Source organism: Dama dama, chromosome 23 (genome assembly GCF_033118175.1).
Source record: "Dama dama isolate Ldn47 chromosome 23, ASM3311817v1, whole genome shotgun sequence".
NCBI classification, from domain to species: domain Eukaryota; kingdom Metazoa; phylum Chordata; class Mammalia; order Artiodactyla; family Cervidae; genus Dama; species Dama dama.
In genome coordinates, this window is record NC_083703.1 from 46,740,570 (window position 1) to 46,760,517 (window position 19,948).

The 19,948-nt window shown below is 44.1% G+C and overlaps 2 protein-coding genes and 1 pseudogene across 2 annotated transcripts in view; 2 read left to right on the plus strand and 1 right to left on the minus strand.

Annotated features, from left to right (window-relative positions):
* Positions 1–5,559: 5,559 nt before the first annotated feature.
* On the minus strand, positions 5,560–5,651 carry LOC133045318 (U6 spliceosomal RNA; annotated as a pseudogene).
* Positions 5,652–12,318: 6,667 nt separating this feature from the next.
* LOC133044498 (glycine cleavage system H protein, mitochondrial-like) lies at positions 12,319–12,840 on the plus strand. Its single transcript, XM_061125888.1, has one exon. It carries the CDS (start codon positions 12,319–12,321, stop codon positions 12,838–12,840), a length of 522 nt encoding a protein of 173 aa, XP_060981871.1.
* A 5,022-nt stretch (positions 12,841–17,862) lies between these two features.
* LARP4B (La ribonucleoprotein 4B) overlaps positions 17,863–19,948 on the plus strand; it is a 76,392-nt gene continuing 74,306 nt past the window's right edge. The window contains exon 1 of the mRNA XM_061126602.1: positions 17,863–17,941. The gene's annotated coding sequence lies outside the window, so the exon portion shown is untranslated. The remainder of the gene's footprint in view (positions 17,942–19,948) is intronic.

The window sequence follows — 19,948 nt, forward strand, 5'->3', positions numbered from 1 at the left end:
ACCCTGCAGCTGCTGAGGTTGTGGCACTGGAGACCAGGCCTTGAGTGTCAGCAGGCCTGCTCAGACCCTGTAACTGTGCAACTGAAGATTATTCCAGGCATTGGGCAACAGTAGAGGAAGAGATATGCTTTCAAGAAATAGAAAGGGTCTTACTGTTTTAAGGAAAGGTGAGAGAGGAAGTAAGAATGCTTATCACCTCCCGAGAAGGTCAACAGCAACCTCGCAGACAGAGGGGAGAGGCCTTCTCTGGGCACCCACACAGAGTGCACAAGGACAAAACCCTGCCAGTTACGGAGGCGTATACTTGCCATCAGATTTCCCAGTGATTTTGTAACTGAAAACATTCCTGAACTTTCCTGAATGTGGAGAGAACGGTGGCATTGGCCAACTAACATATCTTACTGGAACTGTCTGAGTTCCAAGGAGGAATTTTAAAATAAGCAATGGTCTTACTTTAAGACCTTTCTCAATGGATGTTCCATTTTTATTTCTCTCTTGATTACCTTTAGGAAATGTTTGTGAAAGTATTTGCCACATACCACATTTCTCACTTAAAAGTTTGGTTTCTCTAAGCAAAAATTAAAAGTTGAAGTTTCCCATCATCCAAGCCAAAGTGAGTAGAGGAGGCCCCTTTGCCTAAAAGGAACCAAAGGATAAGATTTGGGGCAAAGAGTCACATGTGAAGTATTATTATTATCTGTCAGTCTCCTTGCCTGTCAAACTTCCTGTGTGTTGCTGACAAGAAAAGCAATCATTGTGCTATGCTTGTGCACAACCCAAAGCCCTTCCTGAAAGTCCTTCCCACTCCATCTTTTGCAAAAGACCATGCTAAGAAGATGAAAAGACAAACCTATAGACTGGGAGAAAATGTTCACAAAGTAAGTAGCCAACAAAGGACTAGTATCTCAACTACATAAAGAACTCTCAAAATTCAACTCAGCAGTAAAAAACAAATGATCCAATTAGAAAATGGGCAAAAAATATGAAAAGATATTTCACTGAAGGGATACACTAATGGCAAATAAGCATAGGAAAAAATGTTCAACATAAAGAACCATTATGGAAAAACAAGTTAAAACCACAAGGAGTTATCACTGTACATGTACCAGAATGGCAAAAATTAAAAATGATGGCAGCACCCAGTGCTGGTGAGGAAAGGGAGAAACCTGATCATCCATGTCCTGCTGGTGGAGATACAAACTGGTGCAAACACTCTGGAAAACAGTTTGGCCGTTTCTTAACAAACTAAACATGCAACTAAGCATGCAACCCAGTAATTACGTTCCTGGGCGTTTATCCAACAGAAATGAAGACTTACGTTCACACAGAAACCTGTACACAAGCGTCCACAGTAGCTTTGTCTGTAATACTCTGTGGAAACAATCCAGATGTCTTCCTTGAATGAATGGTAAAACTGTGGTTCACCCATTCCATGGAATAGCGCTCCATGACAAAAAGGAATGAACTATTGATGCAGACGTACAACCATCTGAACAACTCTTCAGAGAATTATGCTGAATGAAAGAAGCGAATGCCAAATGGTTACAAACTGTACAATTCCATTTATAAGACGTTCTTGAAATGAAAAGAATTGTGGAAATGGAGGAAACATCAGGACTGAGGAGGAAGTGGTGTGCCTCTAACAACTCAGTGAGTGGGACCCCTGGTGACAAAGTGCCCTGTGCCTCCATCAACATCAGTGTCTGCAGGGATGCTGCCCTCCAACTGTGCATTCTGCCACCATGGGGGAACTGGGGAGAGGGGCCTCTGACCTCTCGGCATGGGAAGCTATTAATACATTACCTCCAAATGAAAAGTTTAATAAAGAAACAGGAAGGCAGTGTGCCTTCTGCATTTGGGAGGCGTTTTCCCCCTGTCCGTCCAGAGTGGAGACCTGCCTGTCAACACATTGAATGTACTGTCGCTGACTCTGCCAAAAGAAGCCTTTCACCAGTCACCATCACACCGTCAACCATCTGACCATGTCAACAGTTAAGACACTTCGATTCATTAATTTTAAAAATTGTATATCAATCTCATGATTTAGGAGCTTTTTACATTTAAAGAAAACACTGTTCATCAGTCAATCAAGAAAATCTGAGACTTCTTAACCTCCCTGCCAGGGCCACAGCCTACTTCCTTCTTGGTTCTACTGGGTCACAGACTTCCTCCCCGGTTCCTGGTGTCTCAGTGTGTACCACCACTGAACATGGCCCAAGGCTCATGCCCTCTGGTTGGAAATGTGGGTTACCACAGTGCCTCTGCCACTTGTACTGAGGACAGAACTGAGTCATATTTTTTCCATGCCTGAAAGAAGCAGAACAAAACATTTTTTTGTTTGCGTGTTGGCAAGAATTGGCAAGATATACTGGTTTTGATGATGAAATGCTGGCTCTTGCTTCCTTTTCACCCTAAAGAAGGAACTCAGCAGATAAAAGTATTTCAGAGTCAAAATTATGACAGTTTTCCTTTCCAGTTAGCTTGGACAGAAGTCATTATCCCTACATTTATTTTTTAAAGAAGGTAATTTTTTTTAGTGTTTTTCTAAAATCTAATGTAGCCACTCTGTTTAGTCATAGCATAGTTCAATCCTTTGATTCAACAGATGGGAGAAATGAACATTAATAACTTGAAATAACTTGCTGGATGCTATTCAGAACCGGGGCCCACAGACCAGTGCTCTTTGCACCCATGTGGCCATTCCTCACACGGACACAGTCGCTAGAGGACAGATCTGACAGGATATGCTTGCTCCTCTGGTCTTTTAGGATTCTTTTAACAACTGGAGAGACCACCATGCGAACTACCCTAAAAGTTGCCAGAAAAGCAATTTGGACAAATGTATACCTGTTTATAAGAATAACAATTATTCTCGAATTTGACTACTTAAAAATCTTTATAAATCTTTATATATTCATTTAAACACCAGACTCTGTAATTAAGAGCTGATATAAAACACACAATCTGTGAAGAGGATAAGGAATGTAAAGGCGTTTCCAGAAATTTTCATACAGAATGTGGAAATTAAAAGTCTACTTTTATTTTTAGTAGTTGATTTTCAGTATTCTATAATGTGGTGTTAACTTGAGAACAGATACATTTAGAAAAGTACCAGGAAGCAAGTAATATTTATAGAGACTTTTCCCCAAAGGGTCAATTCTTTCATCACTGTGATTTTCCTGGCTGTAAGTACTGTAGACTGGGTGGATTCAACAGTAGAAATTTATTTTCTCACAGTTCTGGAGGCCAGAAGTGCGAGATCAAGATCCTAGCCAATTCAGTCACTGAAAAGGCTTCTTCCTGGCCACCTTCTGGCTCTGTCCTCACTTGGCCCTTCCTCGGTCAGCCCTGAGGGGAGAGGGCACCTAGAGCTCTCCATGTCTCTTTTCACAAGTCCCCACCCTTATGGCTGCTTTGAACCTTAATCATTTCCTTAGACACCTCATTTCTAAACACAGCCATACATATAAATTCTGGGTGAACATATTCAAACCATAACAGATTGTTACAGTCATTTAGTCGCTAAGTCATATCCAACTTTTTGCAACCTCATGGACTTCAGTATGCCAGGCTCCCCTTTCCTTTACTATCTTCTGGAGTTTGATCAAATTCATGTCCATAGAGTCAGTGATGCTATCAAACCATCTCATCTCTTCTGCCTCCTCCTGCCTTCGATCTTTCCTAACATCAGGGTCTTTGCCAGTGAGTCAGCTCTTCAATTCAGGTGGCAAAGTATTGAAGCTTCAGCATCAGTCCTTCCAATGAATATTCAGGGTTGATTTCCTTTAGGATTGACTGGTTTCATCTCCTTGCTGTCCAAGGGACTCTCAAGAGTCTTCTCCAGCACCACAATTCAAAAGCATCAATTCTTAGGCACTCACCCTTCTTTATGGTTCAACTCTCACATCTGTACATGACTACTGGAAAAACCATAGCTTTGACTATATGGACCTTCGTTGGCAAAGTGATGTCTCTGCTCTTTAACACACTGTCTAAGGTTTCTCATAGCTTTCCTTCCAAGGAGCAAGCATCTTTTAATTTCATGGCTGCAGTCACTGTCAGCAGCAATTTTGGAGCCCAAGAAAATAAAGTCTGTCACTGCTTCCACTTTTCCCCTTCTATTTGCCATGAAGGGACTGGATACCATGATCTTAGCTTTTTGAATGTTGAGTTTCAAGCCAGTTTTTTCACTCTTCTCTTTCACCCTCATTGATGGACTCTTCAGTTTCTCTTCACTTTCTGCCACTAGAATGCTATCATCTGCTTATCTGAGGTTGTTGATATTTCTTCTGGCAATCTTGATTCTAGCTTGTGAGTTATCCAGCCTGGCATTTTGAATGATGTACTCTACATAGAAGTTAAATAAGCAAGGTGACAGTATCCAGCCTTGTCATACTCTTTTCCCAATTCTGAACCAGTCCATCGCTCCATGTCTGGTTCTAACTGTTGCTTCTTGACCTGCATACAGGTTTCTCAGGAGACAGGTAAGGTGGTCTGGTATTCCCATCTCTTTAAGAATTTTCCAGTTTGTTGTGATTCACATAGTCAAAGGCTTTAGCTTAGTCAATGAAGCAGAAGTAGATGTTTTTCTGGAATTCCTTTGCTTTTTCTATGATCCAATGATTGTTGGCAATTTGATCTTTGGTTCCTCTGCCTTTTCTAAACCCAGCTTGTATATCTGGACGTTTCGGTTCATGTACTGCTAAAGCCTAGCTTGAAGGATTTTGAGCATATCTGTACTAGCATGTGAAATGAGTCCAGTTGTATGGGCAGTTTGAGCATTCTTTGGCATTGTCCTTCTTTGTCATTAGAATGAAAACTGACCTTTTCCAGTCGTGTGGCCACTGCTGAGTTTTCCAAATTTGCTGACATATTTTGTGCAGCACTTTAACAGCATCGTCTTTTAGGATTTTAAATAGCTCAACTGGAATTCTGTCACATAGTAATGTTTCCTAAGGCCCATTTGTTCATAGCAATGTTTCCTAAGGCCCATTTGACTTCACATTCCAGGATGTTCTGGCTCTGGCTAGTGACTACCCCATTGTGGTTTTGTATAGTTCCATGTATTCTTGCCACATCTTTTTAATCTCTTCAGTTTCTGTTAGGTCCTGTTAGTTCCAGTTCACCATTTCAAAAAAGAGTCAGGCTCATGAAAGAGGCGTAGGTGGGTAGTTCTCAGGCTGGGCATCTCAGGAGGCTGGGTGAGCTTGGGCTGCGATTCATTCGAAGGTGTGCTTACGGCTAGGGGACCCCATTTTCTTCCAACAGAAATGAAGCTATTCTCCTCTGGGCATATATGTCGCAGTCTGACTAAATTTTATCAGAGAGTATTATAATAAGTCTGGTTAATTATTTTTCTTTTTTTTTATAACAATTTTCAGTAGGTTTTAAAAAAATTTTTATTGGAGTATAGTTGATTACACTGTAATGTTAGTTTCAGGTGTACAACAAAGTGAATTGGTTGTACATATGCATATACTGACTCCCTTCTAGATTCCTTTCCCATATAGGTCATTTCAGATTATTGGGCAGAGTTCCCTGTGGTATACAGTAGGTCCTAAATATATGGAATGCTTCATGAATTTGCATGTCATCTTTGGGCAAAGCTTCTCTGTATCATTCCAATTTTAGTATATGTGCTGCTGAAGCAAGTGCAAGTTGGATTGCTTCTTTATATAGAAAGTTATTTGTCTCCCACTTTGCCACATTAGGTAAGGTATAGCAGAAAAAATTTCCACCTAGTGAGATGTGAGATTTGCATGATTGGACCTCCATTCTGTGGACAGAGATGTGGAACACAGTATGGGGTGGTGGAAAATGTAGAGTCTGGAGGTCTGGGTTTCCACTTGCTGGTAGATTAGTTTACATCTCTGGGTTCCCTTTCCTTATCTATACAGCGGAAATGATGGTAATTGACATTCCACTGTCATTTTAGGGATATGAGACTGTGCAGTGGAAGGCATACATTCAAAATGGTAAAGACATGGCAGTCATAATTACTAGTATTATATAAAAGCACTATGGAGTGCTGGAATAAAATTCTACATTACTGATAGGAACTACAAATAACACCCTCATCAGTATTAATATTACAGATCCAAAAGCAGGATTGCAACAATTCAGTACACTGCTGTGATGTTTGCTACGCTCCCATTCTGTGTACTGAAGTCTTCTGCTTCTTAAAAGTCTCTCCACGGTCACTCCCTGAACCTACTACTTCTTTCCCTTTCTTGGCTTTCATGGTCAAACAATCATGAAACAACCGTGTGTAAGTGAGATCTCAAACACAGGCTGCAGGTTACATAAAGACCCCGTGGACACAGCAGTTTGTATGTTTGTTTTTAATGGACTCTGAGCGCCTCCAGGCTGGGCAAACTCCCTTATGTCACCCCAGCCAGTCCCCATGTTTCTGTTAACTCTCTGATCCCTGAAGATGCCTTCAGCATTTATAACCTCTAGTGCTAAAGATAAAAATAGTAATCAACAGAATCACATACTTACAGACGTCAAATTAAGGAAGGGAAGATTTGCAAGTTAAGATATAATTTGTACAATTACATCATATTTTCTAAACATGGCCCCAAACTTGGCCTTCAAAAATAGTGACTTACACACACATGGACTTCCCTGGTGGCTCAGACTGTGAAGAATCTGCCTGCAATGCAGGAGATCTGGGTGGGGAAGACCCTCTGGAAAAGGAAATGGCAATGCACTTAATATTCTTGCCTGGAAAATCCCAGAGGAGCCTGATGGGCTATAGCTCACAGGGTCACAGAGAGTTGGACACCACTGAGTGAATGTTTCCGTTTTCAGTTCAGTTTCATACACACATATACAGGGAATTGCTAGCTTGATTTTACTTGCTCCTTTTTATTAATAGTAATAATTACAAATGTCCATCTAGTCAAGGCTATGGTTTTTCCAGTAGTCATGTATGGATGTGAGAGTTGGACTGTGAAGAAAGCTGAGCACCGAAGAATTGATGCTTTTGAACTGTGGTGTTGGAGAAGACTCTTGAGAGTCCCTTGGACTGCAAAGAGATCCAACCTGTCCATCCTAAAGGATATCAGTCCTAAATATTGCATTGGAAGGACTGATGTTGAAGCTGAAACTCCAATACTTTGGTCACCTGATGCGAAGGGCTGACTCATCTGAAAAGACCCTGATGCTGGGAAAGATTGAGGGCAGGAGGAGAAGGGGACGACAGAGGATAAGACAGTTGGATGGCATCACCGATTCATTGGACATGAGTTTGGGTAGGCTCCGGAAGTTGGTGATGGACAGGGAGGCCTGGTGTGCTGTGATTCATGGGGTTGCAAAGAGTTGGACACGACTGAGTGACTGAACTGAATAGTAATAATTAAAGTTTCTCAGTTATGTCCAACTCTTTGCAACCCCATGGACTGTAGCCCACCAGGCTCCTCCATCCATGGGGTTCTCCAGGAAGGAACACTGGAGCAGCAGCTATTTTAAATGCTTTGGAAAAGCCATGAGTCCAGTAAACTGTATGAAAATGGAGTGAACAAGTTCAGCTTCCAGGTCCTCAGGTCAGCATTTCATCAGCCAGCTGTGATCACAGTGAGTCTTAAATCAACTTAAAGGATGATAATTAGAATTAACAAAAATAGAAGAGATCAAATAAAATGGCATAAAGTAAGGGTAAATATTATCTCATAAAACTTTTAAAAAACTGTGGTAAAATATATATAACATAAAATTTACCATTTTAATCATTTTTAAGTGTACAATCTGTGGCATTAAGTACATTCACAAAGGTGTGCCACCATTAACAATATTTCAAAACTTTGGCTTCATGTGTATGTATGTGTGTGAGTGTGTGTGTGTGTGTGCACACACACGTGCACATGTGCATAATGGCCTGTACTATAAAATGTATTTCTTATTATGGGTCTTGGTTTTTTCTTCAAAAGCGTGAAAACCCTATATTAGCTCACTTTTCCCATATGTAAGACAATGGCTATTTCACTAGGACTTTGATGAAACTTGGTTGTTAGAGAAGTATTCTAATCCTAAATATGAGGAGATACTTCCAAAGAAAAAGATAAATTGAAACATCTGACATAATGAAAAATTTGAGATGCATATTTGTCTTTATGTGTGTAGGTGTTGCATATTTGTTCACGTTAACAAATGTGTGGAGATTGGCAATAAACCCAGAGTCAGGGGACAAGGTCAGAAGATGTTACCCTTAGAAACTGAAGGTGAAAAGAATGGACATACACTGGTTTAGACTTACTTTCTTGGTGGCAACTCCAACTGTGGTGCCTGCTGTGGTTTTTTTTTTTTTTTTTTTTTGATGACTATTATGAAAGCTTATTTAACAAAAAAGTTCAGTAAGAAAATGTACACGAGTCAATTTTTCTCATAGTGAAGCATGGAGAGGGGATGCATGCTGTTGATTTCTCTGGTAACATAGCCATTGTTTGTACTTCTTCCCAGGCTTCTAACATGGTGACGCTATTTCCTTGTATTGTCACCATCCCAGTACTGTTGTGTTGCCCACCAGTTGCAACCTCCACACTGTTATCTATCACAAGTTTCATAAAGGGTCAAATCCCTGCAATATTCCTTGGACATGTCTGCCACCATTTAATTTTGGTGATAAAGTCTTGTCCATAAGTTTCTTCAACTTGGGAGGGTGAGCTTTGCTCACGATGTCTATTCAGTGAGTTCAAAGATGCCTCCAAATGGAACTTCAGTCGTCTCTCAAGCTACAGCAGCAGGCCTGGTGTTCTGTGTCTGAAGGTGATGGCTGTGTTTCTGATGAGACTTGTGTTGCGCTAATCAAGTCAAGGAAACAGCCTCCCAAGTCTGATCAAAGTGACTAAAGTATATCCAGAGGAAAATGCTGATGTGTGGAAAATACTCAGTCACACAACTGTAGTATATGGTATTTAAGGTTACGATGGTTGTTGTGTTAAGTCACTCAGTCGTGTCTGACTATTTGCAACCCCATGAAATGCAAACTGCCAGGCTCCTCTGTCCATGGAATTCTCCAGGCAAGAATACTGGAATGGGTTGCCATTTCCTTCTCCACAGGTTATGATATCAAAACAAATAAACAAGGAAACAAAAATTGCTATTACCATGGAATCTGGTGGGGGGGGGAGTGCAAATGATAAGGATTCCAAGCCCGCTGGACTCATTGTGGTGAATGGTATCAGAGCAGCTCACTGAGAAAGGACAAAAACCTGCCAGAGGCTGGTGGGTGAGCTCGCAGAGCTGGAATGAGTTCAGTTCAACAGACATCTACAAATGATGAACAACGAGGATGAATGAAGTTCCTGCGTTTGCGAAATTCCTAAGGAGGAGATAAACGACCACATACACTGGTGCTCCTACTCAATGCAGCAGGAACTGTGATGCAGGGCTGTGGATGGCCCTGACACCCTGGGGAGGAGCTGGGGCAGGTATTCAGAGAAGGCTTCCTGGAGGGGTCAAAGGGTCTGAACTGAGTCGTGGAAACTGTGGAAGACAACCAGCCGAAAGGAAGAGGGGAGTCTCAGAAGGGAAACACACAGAGGTGGAGTGGCTTGGCGTGCTCAGGAAACTCCAGCCAGTTCAGGATCCAGGAGGGAAACCTCAGGCCCCTCCAGGTGGTGTTTAGAGGCTCCCTCCCTTGACCCTGACAGCTCATCACCACCAGGCAGCAACAGGAGCTGCCCAGCTCTTAAAGTACTGAGGGGTCCTCCTCAGAGGAGCCTGGGGCAGGGGTGGGAGTGAGAGGCACGCTTCTCAGGAGACTCCTGAGAACCCACCACAGCACCCCTGGCATGCACGCTCCATCCTAGAGTGTGTGGGGCCAACTCCAGCCTGGGGGAGATGGGCCAAGGAAGCCAGGAGTGCCACAGGGAAGAGCACAGGGCAGCGTCTGGTGGTAGCCACACACAGTCTAGAACTCTGGAGACAAGGGTGTCTAGACAGCAACCTTCCCTCTCCTTAGAGGAATGCCGCTGAGGGACATGGATGTGGGGCTGATGAGAATGTGCATTTTGCCAGATCTCCAGGAAGTCAGAACTTTCTCAATCTAATAAAAACAACATGCTTCTTAAGTCTAGTTCTCTGCCTGAAACATCCAAACAGGGACATCTCTCATGATTCATCTATTCATCTTGCTTTCAATGAGAGTGACAGGCAGGCAGCAATCATAGTGAAAACACCATCTTTTCTGAGGCCTGGAGTGACACATTCACCTCAATGCACATGGGACTATGTAGGTCAACTATCCCAGAAGATATTCCCAAAAATAGTAGGAATTTAAGCCGCCATCACAGGAAGCACCCTTGGCTGAGAACAGAGCTACTTTCAAAGGAAAACACAATCCAACTACAGAAGTATCTACTAGGTCTCTACTAGGAATTGGCTCCGGGGTGTTACAAAGTATGCTACACAGAAACATTCCTCAGAAACTCGCTCTAGATATGGCTCCTGTTGCCAAAATTCATCTCCCCTGGAGGCCCTCAGGCCTTCTCCCCCTGAGGGCTGGCACCTGTGGACACAACTCTGCCCCATCCTCCTGGACTCTTTTTCCAGAGCCAGAGCTTTGGCCCTATTGTTCCTCCTGAGGGAGGGCTGTGGAACATCCTGGGAAATGCAGTCCTCCTCTCTGACTGCTTTTTGGCCACATGTGCTCATGGAATATTTGTAATGAATTGAAACCCTCCATTTTATCACCATATTTTTATTATCATGAGGAATTTAAAAACATATTCAAAAGTAGGGAGAAGAGTTTCATGAGCCCCCATGTATCCATCACCAGCTTTCAACAATTTTCAACACACTAGCCTGTCCCATTATTTCTTATGTATTCCTGCTGACCACCTTCCTTTAGATGGTTTGGAATCAAATGCTAGATATACATAATACAGTGTCATTCATAAATACGTCAGTGTATATCTCTAAGGGCTTCCCTGGTGGCTCAGATGGTAAAGAATCTGCCTGCAATGTAGGAGACCCAGATTTGGGTGGGGAAGATCCCCTGGAGAAGGGAATGGTTACCCACTCCAGTATACTTGCCTGGAGAATTCCCTGGACAGAGCCTGGTGGGCTACAGTCCATGGGATTGCAAAGAGTCAGACACAACTGAGCACTAAACAACAACAAATATATCTCTAAAGCAAAACTCTCTGCTTGATGAGCCTCATTTCTACAGGCAAGTTGCAAACACTTACATATCCCACATCTAGTTCACCAATTAAGGTTCTGTTGTATTCTCTTTCTGTGTAAGTGTGTATTCCACTGAACTATTTGACAGACTTGCAGATGTCTTGATCCCTTACCTCTAAATACGTCAGTTTATCTTATCTTATTATCTTATCTTATCGTATTATCTTATCTTCTAAGATCAAAGACGTCTTCTTACTGAGCCATAGAACAATTTACAAATAAATCCAATTTGGAAAATTGAACCTTGATTGTAAGATTGGAAGACTTCATATTGAGATTCTAATTATGATCTCTATAGTAAATTTTATTCTGATTAAGGATCTAGTCTTGGATCATACATTACATTTAGTTGCCATGTCTCCTTAGTCTCCTTAAATTTTGAAAAGTTCCTCAACCATCCACTGCCTTTTATGGCCACACCGTGAGGCTTGTGGGATCTTAGTTTCTGGATCAGGGGTTGAACCCTAGCTTTCCGCCACAAAAGTGCCAAGTCCTAACCAGGGACTGCCAGGGAAGTCCTCGGCCTTCATATTTTTGAAGAGTGACAGTTTTGTAGAATGTCCTCAGTTTGAGTTTGTGATTATCCATCATGGTTAGTTTGTGGCTTGACTGGAACATGACATAACCAAAATCACGTGATGTCAGCAGGGCACCATTATGGGAGATGCCAACTTTCACCCCTCAGTTAAGATGGGGTCCATCATTTTTATCCACTGTTCAGTTCAGTTCAGTCGCTCAGTCATGTCGGACTCTTTGCGACCCCATGAACCACAGCATGCCAGGCCTCCCTGTCCATCACCAACTCCCAGAGTTTAATCAAACTCATGTCCATTGAGTTGGTGATGCCATTCAACCATCTCATCCTCTGTCGTCCCCTTCTCCTCCTGCCCTCAATCTTTCCCAGCATCAGGGTCTTTTCAGATGAATCAGCCCTTCGCATCAGGTGACCAAAGTATTGGAGTTTCAGCTTCAACATTAGTCCTACCAATGAACACCCAGGGCTGATATCCTTTAGGATGGACTGGTTGGATCTCCTTGTAGTCCAAGGGACTCTCAAGAGTCTTCTCCTCCCGCCCCCGCCGGCCAGGGTGCTCTAGGGGCAGCGCGGAAACCCTCTGCACCCGTGCGAACATGGCGCTGCAAGAGGTGCGGAGCCTGCGGGCCGAGGTCGGCAGCCTTTGCGCCATCTCCGCACCCAGCGCGCCCAGCTCGCAGCGGGCCTGGGGACTGCGAGCGGGTGCTGTGTGGACGCTGCGCACCGGCCCTGCTCTGCTGTCGGTGCGGAAATTCACAGAAAAACACGACTGGGTAACAACAGAAAACGGTGTTGGAACAGTGGGAATCAGCAATTTTGCACAGGAAGCTTTGGGAGATGTTGTTTACTGTAATCTGCCTGAAGTTGGGACAAAGTTGAACAAACAAAAGGAGTTTGGAGCTTTGGAAAGTGTGAAAGCTGCTAGTGAACTCTATTCTCCTCTATCAGGAGAAGTAACTGAAATTAATAAAGCTCTAGCAGAAAATCCAGGACTTGTCAACAAGTCTTGCTATGAAGATGGTTGGCTGATCAAGATGACATTCAGTAACCCTTCAGAACTAGATGAACTAATGAGTGAAGAAGCAAATGAGAAATACATAAAATCTATTGAGGAATGAAAATGGAACCCCTAAATAAACTACTTTGAAACAACTTAATCTAGCATAGTTGTCTTAAATTAGTGGTAGATGGATATTTAAAAGCAACTTTTAGCAAAAGAAACTACTTGTAACAGTGTTTCCTGAAGAAAATACCCCTTAACTTTCTAATGTCTTCAGATAAACACTGTGCATCTTTTCCACAGCATCCTGTGATTTTTAGGCTAGGCTCCAGTTATAATATTCAGAATTCCTGAAACTATCTCTGGTAAAACTAATTACAAAAATTATGTAATTCAAGGATAACATGGTTATCTTATACCTTATATGACATTGTAACTTGCTTACAGCTATCCTTGGATTTGTGTCAAAATGATCTTCCCACTAGAAATAACTGCCAGTGGAGAAAAGTTTGTTAGTTGTATACTGTCCAGTGAAGAACATTACTGTCTTAATTTTGCAATATACTGTGTTTGCTGGTGCTATTTTTATACAGTGAAGCAACAGCCTTGCAGGAGAATAAACAATTTAATAATAAAATATTCAATTTCTTAATCATGTAAAAAAAAAAAAAGAGTCTTCTCCAACACCACAGTTCAAAAGCACCAATGCTTTGGTGCTCAGCTTTCTTTATAGTCCAACTCTCACATCCATACATGACTGATGGAAAAACCATAGCCTTGACTAGACGGACCTTTGTTGGCAAAGTAATGTCTCTGCTTTTTAATATGCTGTCTAGGCTGGTCATAACTTTCCTTCCAAGGAGTAAGCGTCTTTTAATTTCATGGCTGCAATCACTGTCTGCAGTGATTTTGGAGCCCCCCAAAATAGTCAGCCACTGTTTCCACTGTTTCCCCATCTATTTGCCATGAAGTGATGGGACCGGATGCCATGATCTTAGTTTTCTGAATGTTGAGCTTTAAGCCAACTTTTTCACTCTCCTCCTTCACTTTCATCAAGAGGCTCTATAGTTCTTCACTTTCTGCCATAGGTGTGGTGTCATCTGCATATCTGAGGTTATTGATATTTCTCCCAGCAATCTTGATTCCAGCTTGTGCTTCTTCCAGCCCAGCATTTCTCATGATGTACTCTGCATATAAGTTAAATAAGCAAGGTGACAATATACAGCCTTGATGTACTCCTTTACCTATTTGGAACCAGTCTGTTGTTCCATGTCCAGTTCTAACTGTTGCTTCCTGACCTGCAGACAGGTTTCTCAAGAGGCAGGTCAGGTGGTCTGGTATTCCCATTTCTTTCGGAATTTTCCACAGTTTACTGTGATCCACACAGTCAAAGGCTTTGGCATAGTCAATAAAGCAGAAATAGATGTTTTTCTGGAACTCTCTTGCTTTTTCCATGATCCAACAGATGTTGGCAATTTGATCTCTGGTTCCTCTGCTTTTTCTAAAACCAGCTTGAACATCTGGAAATTCACAATTCATGTATTGCTGAAGCCCAGCTTGGAGAATTTTGAGCATTACTTTACTAGCATGTGAGATGAGTGCAATTGTGTGGTAGTTTGAGCATTCTTTGGCATTGCCTTTCTTTGGAATTGGAACAAAAATTGACCTTCTCCAGTCCTGTGGCCTCTGCTGAGTTTTCCAAATTTGCTGACATACTGAGTGCAGCACTTTCACAGCATCATCTTTTAGGATTTGAAATAGCTCAACTGGGATTCCATCACCTCCACTAGCTTTGTTCGTAGTGATGCTTCCTAAGGCCCACTTGACTTCACATTCCAGGATGTCTGGCTCTAGGTGAGTGATCACACCATCGTGATTAACTGGAAAAATGCCTTTTCCCCCTTTGAAATCAATAACCAATAAGCAACTAAAAAGCTGTGAAATGGCATACACAGCTTTTCACTCAACAATTTTTACTCACTGACTTTTATCATTCACTGATGATTCTTGCCAGAATAAATGCTATCATAGTTGCAACATGGTAATTTAAAAAATAATTCCTTCTCCATTCATTAGTCAGCCTTTTACTGTAAGGAACAGCTTTCCCTTTTTCTTCCTCATCTCTATTACTTTTTTTACTTACATATTTATTTCTATTTAGTAAGAACTCATGCAATCTTTTATTTCCCAATGCATTCTAATGTGTTACTGTCATATTCAGATTGATACTTCCATCTAATTTGACTAAGTTAGTTCCTTATTGCATTTCTACTTGGATGACTTTTTGGCGCCAGAGATTCTCTGTGAACTTAAAACCTTTTACAAGCCCCCTCTTGCCTCCTAATAAAAATCTTGACTCACTACCAAATTCAAACATCCTAAGCATTTAGAAGACCCTTGGGGTTCTTACCATGCTTACCCCTCCAGCCTCCCATGCCTTCCACCCACCTTACCAGAGTGGTTTCATGCTCTGTCATGTTCAAATATGTTCTCCCTCCCTGCTGGAAGGTGTGTTGACAGCCCCTCCACTGTGGTCTCTTTGGCCTTGTTCTACTTATCTCTTTATGTGATTCCTTCCCAAGCTGGCTTCAGACCCTCCTGTGTGCTTGCTACCTGGGCAATCTGTGCACATACCATGGTAATCCTTACTCCTCTTTATCCCTTCCTATCTGTTCATCTGTCTTCTGGTTGGTGCTGCCCTGGGCCATCTCCCCAGCACTTGGCACAGACCTTGAGGTAGAGCAGCAATGTGGTGTGGGCTACCAGGGCCCAGGAGGGAAATCAATTTTCTGGAAGGAAAAGATACAAATGGTTGACACTTGTGTAACTTGAAAAATAAGCCAGACTTTAGCAGAAGTGGAAGAAGAAGGACACCAAAAGACCAAAGTGCTCAGGAATGAAGACACTCCACTCAAAACTTCGTGAACAGCAAACACTCTGGAACTAGTGCTCTTCGCTTTGTTCTGTTCCCTAACAGGACTTAGCACACTTGGGTGATTGCACACTGGTCTTTCAGTAAATGGTAGGGTCATAGAGTATAAAGCCTGTGTGTCATTCACATTCAGACCCAGAGATTACCCCCAAGGCCTTCAAAAAAGCCTGTTAAAGAATGTGATTTGAAGGTTACGGTATCTAACCCTAGGGCAAGAAAACAATACACGAGGGGACTGCGAGCTAGCTTGTGAAGGGTCTGCTAGCCCATGAAAGATAATTTGGACTTCACCCTCTGGGGCAACCAAGAAGTCTGGACTCAGAGGGGGATGGTTTTAAAGGAAATGTAAGCCGGCATGGTGAATGGTGGGTAAGCAGAGACCAGCAGTGAGGCTACCAAAACTAGTTGGGAGAGAAGTAACAGCAGGCAAAACCACCAAAAGCGGGGAAAGGAAACAGCTTTTGGATAGAATACGTAGAACTTGTAACTAAAGTTTTAGATGAGAAGTAGGTTTTTAAAAATTGATCTTATCTTTCTAAGTAGAAATGCCATAAAAATTCACTGTGGTATATATAACCTCACACCCTAAGGTGAAAATGGGTGCTTCTTTTGAAGTACAGGTTAAGATAATCACACATGAAAAAAAAAAAAAAAGCCAGTTTTGATTGTTTGGGAAGGATCACACAACATTAATGGAAAGTAAGAGACGTCATTTTAATATAAAGCATTCTCCTATCCTTTAGTCTCTTTTGTACGGGAATTTATCTGTGCATCAAAATTTCTGCCAGACGCAGACACAGGCAGACAAAATGGAGGTGTAACTTGCCAACTCCGGAGGATTCCCAGGCTTTCAAAGGAGGACCACATCACCGCGCCTAGGGATGACTTCCTGGGCCCCAGTCTGCGAGGTCCCATATAGAGGTCCCTCAGAAGGGCTCTACAACGTAGGCAACAGGTTCTCTTGGAAAGTGAAAGCCAAAGGTGACTTTCTCTCCCTGAAATATGTATTGACACAGGCTTTGAATCTTAGAGGAACTTTGTCTTACGTGATTATCTTAGGGACATTGCCACAAGTAGCACTAGTGAAACGGCAAGTTTCTCAAAGAGGGGGTGTGACAACGTATCCCAAAGCAGAAAGTCAGCGCCCAGCACCGGTGTCGATAGGTGATCTTCCCAGTCCTGACGTCGAAGTCCGAGGCGCGCCTTGGGGGTGTCTAGCAGAGCTAAGAGGCGCCGGTGCACGAGTGAGGCTGGACCGGGGACCCTGAGCAGGCTTCAGGCCGCATGCATGTCTGCACAAAGCATGGCCAGGCGCTGCAGGCACGCCGGCAATCAGGCTTAAAACCCATGAACACACTTTGTTTCCCCTCCCCTCAGAACGGGTCGGGTAGGTGGCACCAGCTCGGGTTTGGGAAGACGTCTCCAGTCTTCGGCATTTTCTCTGAAAGCGCGGGGAACGTAGCCGGCTGACGGGCAGTGGGCGGGCGCCGCCTTCTCCTTCTCCAGAGCGCGCTTTGGGGTCTTTCCTGACCCAATCACCGCACAGCCATACAGTCTCGGGGCGGAGTCTGATCTCGGTGAGAGGGTCAAGAACCGGGGTCCGGGGCCTAGGGGAACTTGGGTCGCGGCCCTCTGCTGACTGGAGCGGGGGCGGGCTCAGGGCCCTACGGTGACTGGCTTCGGCAGTTAGGGTTCCTGAGTGAAAGAGGCGGAGTCAGGGACTCCAGCTGACGCGCCTCCTTCAGCTTGAGGCGAGGGGCCGAGCTGACGGCGTGCGCGGGCTGGGGCGGGGGCTACGTGCGCGGGGCGGGCCTGCGTGCGCGCCCCCACCAATCACAGGCGCCACCGGCAGGGGCACGCGCGCCGGGAGGCCTTGAGGAGGGGGCGGACCCGGCGCCGCGCGAGGCCAATCGAGACGTCGTGTCGACATGACGTAAGGGCGCTGAGCGCCAGTCGGCGGACCCAGTGGGGAGTAGCGGGCGCGCGAGCGCGAGGGGAGGGACTTCCGGCAGGTCCCGGAAGCGGGAGCTGTGTGTTCTCATGCGAACGGGAAGGAGCGTTGGGGCGCTGGAGTCGCGAGGTTGAGACCTTTTCGGCCTGAAACGGGAAGGAGCCGCTGCTGTCCCGCCGCCAGCCCGCGCCGCTCCGACCCCCGCCGCTCGTCCGGGCCGGCCGCGCCCCTGCTCCCGCCCCTCCCTCACAGCCCGTCCGCGTGTGGCGCGGTCGCCGGGCACCGGGGCTGCGGCGGTCGGCGGCCGGGCGGCGGCGGCGGCGGCGGCGCTGACAGGTGAGCGCGGCGGCGGGCGGGCTGCTCTTCCTCGCTTACGCTCCCGCCGCGCCGCGCCCGGCCGCCGCCTCGGACCCGCGCCGCGCCCGCCTGTCACGGGCCGCCATCTTCCCGGAGGACGCGGCCGGGCAGGGCCGGGCTGGCGCAGCCGGGCCGGGGCGCGGGCCGAGGGGCCTGAGTGCGCGCCGGGGCCGGGTCGGGGCGGCGGTTAGGGCTGGGTCCAGGCAGGGCCGTGCCGCGGTCCTGGGAGCCGGGGCAGGGTCCGGGCAGCGTAGCCGTCCAGCCCGCACTGCGGCGGCCTCGCCCTGCTCTCCGCCCGGGCCCGGGATCGCGGCCGGCCGGGCGGGGAGGGCCCGGGTCCCTCGGACCAGGAAGTGGAATCCTGTTGCTCTCGGTGTGCTTGGGACGCGCCCACTCTCCTCTGAGAGGCTTGAGCACACGCACAGTCTGGAAGAAATGGGAAAAAATTCTAAAGATGCCCTGTGCTCGAGGAAGGGGCAGATCAGGAGTCTCTCACCACCTGCTTCTCAGTCGTGTCCAATCAGAACGTCAAACTTAAGACTTGTTCAGACTTCACTGTAATTTTGTATTGCAACTTTCCGTGCAGGTCATCTTGCTTTCCCCCTCATTTCTACGTAAAATGGTCTTTAATTTAGGCTGAGTTGAAACTTGAGAAGATTTTCTGTAGGGTAGCTATCCTGTGCGTTCGAGACCCTCTGCCTGGCTGCGCTGTAACTTGCCCTAAATGTTAAGTGGAAGCTTAAAGTTTTGGAGAACTGAAGGAAGTCGAAGATTTCCCTGAATTGTGCAGGGAAATGAGTTTCTGTCAGGGTTTTTAAAAAAGATAATACCAACGTGAAGACGAATGTTGTAAACACTGAAGTTTATTTCTCCTTTTTAAAGTTTTTCTTGTGATACCTATCTGGTCTCTTTTTTTGTGTTAAGTATATAAAATGCTTTTGAAATAGGTTCTGAGTTGTAGTTTGCAAAGACCACAGTGGGGAAGAGTGATGTTCATTTCTGTGGAGGTCAGTATGTGCAGTGTGCAATTTGCATACTTTCCCACCTACCTGGCTCCTTCTAATTTACTGTTGGGGTAGTTTACAGAAATTGAAATGGTTGTGGCTTGTCAGTTTTTCTCTGTATTTAATATTCTGCAAGACAGTTTTGTAATCAGGCTATATGAAACCGCTTGATAGAACTTTGCTTGAGTTGCTATGGTGGAATACTTTCTCAAAGGCATCAGATTAGCAAGTTTATTAATCAACCATACATTTGATTTGTGTACTTCGCTTTGAAACTTACACTTAGAAATACATTTCATCCTGTATTTTGAAAACTTGATGAGTTGACTTTTTAAGGTGAAAAAATGGGTGTGTGAAGAGAGAGAGACATGGTTTCTTATTGATTAGAAGTTACCCTTTGGGTGCTTCACTTTCTTCATATCTGAAAGAGGAATAGTAATAATAACAGCTTCATAGGGCTATTTGTAACATGTTGATGTTGGTTGTTTTTAATATTTTGTTGTATTGTTAAGTTCTTATTTAGAATTTGGAAATGGTGTTTACCTTATTACTATTGTCAATATTCTTTTGGTGACTAACAATTTTAATTTATTAACATAATTTTTTGTTTTTTAGTTTATCACAGGCATTTGGGCAGAGAAAGCAAGTTCTGAGGACAGGATATTTATTTGGAGAAAGGAGTTATACTATATTTGAGTAATAGCTAGGGAGAATGGATGATAGTTTGAGTACAGAAATTTCTTGGCATTCATTTTTATGTGTTTTGTTGAAGAATAGCTGGAATTAAATGGCAGCACCTTTAGGGAAAATTTGGATTTTATTTAATGTTCCTAGGGATTCTACTTCTAAAAAATTGAGGTTTGGAGAATTTATTCATACTAATACGGTTTTCACAGATAAGCACAAATTTTCATAAATGCATGTTTAAAATCTGTGGAAAGATACACTTTTTTTTCTCTATTTATTTTTATTCGTTGGAGGC